Source organism: Vulpes vulpes, chromosome 11 (assembly GCF_048418805.1).
Source record: "Vulpes vulpes isolate BD-2025 chromosome 11, VulVul3, whole genome shotgun sequence".
In the NCBI taxonomy this organism is placed as follows: Eukaryota; Metazoa; Chordata; class Mammalia; order Carnivora; family Canidae; genus Vulpes; species Vulpes vulpes.
Genome location: NC_132790.1, coordinates 77,054,997 through 77,060,996, shown reverse-complemented (window position 1 = coordinate 77,060,996; position 6,000 = coordinate 77,054,997). Strand labels below are relative to the sequence as shown.

Here is a 6,000-nt window from a genome sequence, read left to right as displayed (position 1 = left end):
TTCGAAAGAACTTCTTTTGTTCCTGGGGGAGGTTTTTTTCCCCCTCTAAAAACCTCTTGGGTCAACAGGGTGGCTCAGTGGTTGAGCCTTTGTCTTCGGCTCAGGGTGTGATCACAGGGTCCTGGGATCGAGTCCCGCATCAGGCTCCCCCCTCCCCCGCAGGAGCCTGCTTCTCCCTCTGCCTGTGACTGCCTCTCTCTGTGTGTCTCATGAATAAGATCTTTAAAAATATTTTAAAAAAACAAACCAAAAAAAAAAAAAAAAAAAAAAACAAACTTCTTTCCATAGGCAAAGGGAACAATGGGGCCGAAAAACTACCAGAACCCTCCATGGCAGTCGCTCAGTCCCTCCCACGAGGCTGGCCTTGGCCTCCCCTTTCTGGCAGTACCCCTGACTCCCTGGAATGCTCCCATTGGGCTGTATGGTGGTGGGGGCAGGGCCACTGAAGTCAGTTAGGTCCCCAGACTGCGGGCAGCCCGGGTGGCTCAGCGGTTTAGCGCCGCCTTCAGCCCAGGGCCTGATCCTGGAGACCCAGGATCGAGTCCCACGTCAGGCTCCCTGCATGGAGCCTGCTTCTCCCTCTGCCTGTGTCTCTGCCTCCTTCTCTCTGTGTGTCTCTCATGAATAAATAAATAAAATCTTCAAAAAAAAAAAATCCCCAGACTGGAATCACGCCCTGAGCTGAAGGCACTCAACCACTGAGCCACCCAGACGTCCCACTTAGGTCTCCACTTAAGTCATCTATCACCCCCAGAATTCCCCCTTTCTTTCCAGACCTGCTGTGACAGGTACAGCCCCAAAGACTGACTGCCACATGCACAAGCTTGGTGGAGCCCAAACATGAGCCTCTCCAGCATTTCCTGGTCCACAGGGCTCTCCGTGCCAACAGGCCTTTTCCCTGATCGGCAGTCACAGGAGAGCACACTCTCCTTCAGGGATCCCGCCACCCGAAATGCACATGGAGGATGTTGGGATTGTCAGGGCCTTAGTTATTTGCCATTAGTAAAAAGCATCTCATTTCACAAGAAACGAGCTGTGACTCAACTCACAGCAATCCTGTGGCTGGTGGCTCTCACCCTTGGCTGCACCCTAAAATCCTCAGGGGGCTTACGAACCTGGTGCCCAGGCCACTCCCTAGAGCAACCACTCTAGTCTTGGGGTGGGACCCAGGTAGTGGGAATATTTTCAGCTCCCCCAGGGATTCTAGGGCCAGCCAATCTGAGTACCGCCTTGGGCAGACCGATGTTTTGCCAGGTATCAGCGGGGGTGCGGGGAAGTGGGGAAAAGCAACACCCTCAGAATTACTTGTTAGCCTGGTGCTAGGGCCAAATTCCCTGAGGAATTCAAATTAGCTACAGTCACCTTTAATTTTTTTTCCCCGTAACACATGCAGCCAACATAAATGTCATTTATTAATTGAAAAATATGCCCACTGCCGAGTGATGGCAGCCATCCACCTGAAGGGTGCAGCCTGGACCAAATGCTTTCCAGAGTTGTGAGAGATGGGCCTTGTTTTTGTCCCAAGCTCTGCTAATGAGCGTATTTTTAAAAATCCATTCCTCTAAGAGACTAAGAGACAATGTTTTAAATCAGTGTGGGTAGCTCAGTGGTTGAGCATATGCCTTCGGCTCAGGGCGTGATCCCGGGGTCCTGGGATTGAGTCCTGCGTCACGCTCCCAATAGGAAGCCTGCTTCTCCCTCTGCCTGTGCCTCTGCCTCTCTCTCTCTGTGTCTCATGAATAAATAAATATGATCTTTTATAAAATAAATCAATGCTGTATAGATATTCTTGAGCATAATTGTGGGGAATGTCATTTTTAAGTATCTTCTCTTTGAATGGAGTCTTTAACCTTTTTAGGGAAGCTCTGGGTCTGGGTGGGGGGCAAGTGTACTCAAAAATCAAGAGGCAAACAACTGGACAACATGGCTTACAAGGCTTTTTCAGTACTGCCCTATAAAAATATCGCACAAATGTGTTTATTTTAGCAAACTTGCAAATGAGGACGAGACTGGCTTCATGAAATAATTTACTTAAAAGTCTGGCAATGGGGCGCCTGGGTGCTCAGTCAGTTAAGCAGCTGACTCATGATTTCTGCTCAGGTCATGGTCTCTTGGCTCTGGCTCTGAGCTCAGTCTGCCTGGAATCTTCTCTCTCCCTCTCCACTCCTCCCCCACTCACATATGTGTGCACTCTCGTCTCCTTCTCAAAAATAAATATTAAAAAAAAAAAGTGGAAACATGGAAAGAAACCGATGGAGGGCTTTTTGTTTGCTTCTAAAAGGTGTGTGTCTTGACCACCCCAGGCACTAGGAGGTGGCTGTGCCCTGCCTTACCTGGTGACACCTAAATCCCACTTTCCATCTTCTTTCTGCAAATGACAGGAAAGTACAGTGGGCTTCACTGGCTCTGCTATTTTCCACAGGAACTTCATTTTCCTCTCCAACAGGAGTCAGAAACAGAGTGAGTGGGGACTGAATCCTCTGGACATCAGTCTAGGATTTTTTCACTGTGACACAATACTCAATACTCACAATACACTAAACTCATAGATGATTTATTGCTTTAAGTAACTAAACAAGAAAGAGAAGAGACAGGCTGTTGTTTGGGTCAAGACAGTCGGCATTCTCTCTCCATGGTTTGCCAGTTGCATCTACTTAAAGCCTTAACAATACTTTCTGGACAATATAAACACGTGATAGCATACATGGAAACAACTTGGCCAATGATACACTGATGAAAATAGCACGTAACAAGGGCTCCTGACTGGTCGGGTTGCCCTGAAATGACAGAAGGAACGGGTGTTCATACGATGTGCTGAGTACAAAACCCTTAAAAAATTTTTTGGCATTAATACTAATACAGAATACTTTCTTGGACATTCTGCAAGAGCAGGTGCACACACAGCATTACCTCTTCACTTCCAGATTACCAGTATCTATGGGAATACTTTGAAAAAGCCGGGAGGTGGGGCACCTCCCCTCCCCGCTGTCATTTTCTCATTTTCTTTGCCAAAGCAGCAGGGTCTGCGGGGTTGAGATGGAGAAGGGCACCTGATGGCCTCCAGGGGCTGTAATGTCACCAAGTAGCTGCAGAGAGCAGCAGGGGATGGACAGGGCCTCAGTGGGTGGGCATGGGGTGGGGATGAACAACAAACAGCCTTGGTTTGGGGCCAGGGATGCCCAAGGATGGACTTGACTCGAATGCTCCCTGGAGACCGTGGGGGTGGACACAGGCACTGGATGTTCTAGTCCCTCCCATGGGACTGGGCAACGGACGGAGAAATAACTTGACCTCTTGCATTCTAACACTGGGGCAGTACAACACATTTCTAATGGATGTGCAGAGACCAACACTGTCAGGGACCCGGCCCTCGGGAGGACCCGGGTGAGCTCACGAGAAGAGGTCAAGCCAAGCCAAAGGGTAACACGTGACACTGGGGCGAACCGGCCCCCCACCCGGACACCAGCATGGAGCCTCGGGTCGGCCAGCTCATCAGGCTTTCGACACCAACACTGGACTCAGTTGTCTTCCATGGTGGCGGGCTCCGCAGCCCCCTCCTCGGCACCTCCCTCCCCGGCCTCCTCCCTGGGATGGGGGTGCCCAGCGCAGCCCCCCGCGGGGGCCCTGCAGGGTCCAGCTGGACCATTCTGCACAGCCCCACCCTCCACACACAGCTGCTCGGGACACTGCTTTCCTTCGATGACATCCTGGATGGGGACCTTCAACTCCTCGGAGGCCTCGTCCTCCTGATGTGGGCCTGGCACACAGTTTCCCACGTCTCCAGCTTTGGAAAACTGGTCTTCTAAATTCTTCTCGTTTTCTTCTGCTTGTCGCTTGTCTCTGGCGCTGAGTTTACCTTTGGATTTCCTCATCTGCCTGCTGTGCATGTCTTCTCGGGAGAATCGCCACTGGAACTAGAGATCAGAGAGGGTGGGGATAAATGAATGCAGTCTCCAGGAACCTAGAGCTTCACCGATCGCTCGCATTTGCACCCATGTCACTTCTCAGAGCCAGACACACAATCCCCAGTATTCCTGGAGCACAGCATTACCGGCACCAAACTTGAGTCATGGCCTAAATACATCACACCCACTGCAAGAGTCTGCCCAAGGTCTTCCATGTGGTGTATTTTAGATCTGGATTTCAGGGGTCTCTGGGGACGGGGGGCTTGTCTTTCAACTGGCTTTGGGAAAGGAGGTCCTGAAATCCCATCATTTGGAGAGGCAGGATGGGAGAAGAGAAGAAACATGGGGCCTGTCCCTCTTAAGAGCCACGGCGCTGGCTACTTGCTTCCATTCTAAGCTGTGGGTTACCAAGCACTGGGCCTGCATTCTCTTAACCAGGTCCCCGGAGTTCAAAGGGCACAGAACCAGAGGCCAGTGCTGTGCCGCATGATCCACCCTCTTGTCCCAGCTCAGGCCAACTTAAAAGGCCATCCCAGCTCCAGGACTCCCCGGGGCTTTGGCTAATAAAGCCACTGCTGTGACTGCATCACAGCCCAGCTTCTCCCCCTGCCCACTCCTGTGCTCTCCTTTCCTCACAGGGCACTCCTCCCTAAAAATTCCCTCCACCCAAATTTTCAGAGGCTGCTTCCTGGGGAGCTGCCCCGCAACTAAGCATTTCCCCCATGTGGCAGGGAAGTCAGCAGAGGCTCAGAGTGGACAAGGTCGCATGGTAACGGAGCTGGGCAAGAACGGATCATGCTGACGCTATGAGGGGTGACGGGCGTTGAGGAGTCCCCAAGGTTGCGAGGTGCCCACCCACCAGAGGTTGCCGCTGGGGCGGCAGCAGTGTGCGGAGGTCAGAGGCAGCCACGGGCCTCGAGGGGCGTGCCTGGCAGTCTCCGCACCAGCGGGCAGCGGGCACCGGGGCAGGAAGCTCAGACCACCCAGAGGGAAGGCAGCTGTCTGTCCTTGGGCAAGTAATTGATCTCTCCAAGTCTCAAATTCCTCGTCTCTCAGAGAGGCGTCGGCCCCGGCTGTGCAGCTCCTCTGGGCCCTTCTACCCCTGCCCATCTACCCCCTGCTCGCACTGTCTCACGCACGCCCGGCTCTTCTCCCAGGGACTGCTCTTGCCAACTAAGCAGAACTTCCATGCGTCCCCTGGAAGCCCAGCCACATCCAGTTTCCTGTAGAAGATCACATTTTGTTGGTTTGCTGTAACCCACCAGAAGAAGACCCCAGCCACTTTCCCCGGGAACCAGCTGGGCTGCTGGGCACAGGATTTGGGGCTGTCCGCACCAAGCTGGTGGGAACGATCCCAGCCAACGCTTTCTGTCCTCCCTAGTCACCCCGGGGAAATCTGTCAAGCAGGGTGACTTCTAGGACTACACTGTCTTCTGTGTCCTCAGACAGGCCATGGTGACGGTCACCCACTCCCCCTGCTGCCTGGGGGGGCCCCCATCCCAGCACAGCTGTCATGGGGCCTGCAGCTAAGCATTGAGGAGGTCCTGACTCAACTCTCTCCTTTGCCTCCTTCTCTCTCTGGCAGGGGCATGCCCCCCTGAAACAGTGAAGGAGCAGGGGACAAAACTCAGGGTATCACCTGGAAGCGAAATGTTCCAAAATGTGAAGGCAAATGGCCTACAGGGTGGAACAAGCACACACCACTGTGCCTAGGGAGGAACGGGCGCACACCACGGTGCCTACCACAACTCCCACACTGTGGCAAGGCCTCCCGTTTCCCTGAATCCCCAAAGCTGTGCTCTCACTAGTCACTGTTAGGATGATTTTATAGGTGAGCCCATAGAAGTTCAGCAAGGTTGAGTAACTTGCCCAGTCACATAGCTAGAAAAGAACATGCTGGAATTCAGACATGCTGAACATGCTGGCTCCACACAACCCTTCCAGCCTCTCATTCTTGGTAGATGAAAGGCTTTAGGCTCTTGCTGTGGGTAGGAAGGGGGGGTGGAGCAAGGGAAGACAGGAAACAAAGGGAGAGGCCAGGCACCTGTGGAAGGGCTCAGCCCAACACGTAGGCGCCTCACCTTTCAAACTGTAT

At 52.9% G+C, this 6,000-nt stretch overlaps 1 protein-coding gene across 1 annotated transcript in view; it reads right to left on the bottom strand.

Annotated features, from left to right (window-relative positions):
- Positions 1-2,538: 2,538 nt before the first annotated feature.
- Positions 2,539-6,000, bottom strand: part of RFTN1 (raftlin, lipid raft linker 1) — a 199,230-nt gene continuing 195,768 nt past the window's right edge. Inside the window, exon 10 of the mRNA XM_072726795.1 lies at positions 2,539-3,914. Within this exon, the coding sequence (XP_072582896.1) occupies positions 3,519-3,914 (396 nt within the window). The 3' untranslated portion in view covers positions 2,539-3,518. The remainder of the gene's footprint in view (positions 3,915-6,000) is intronic.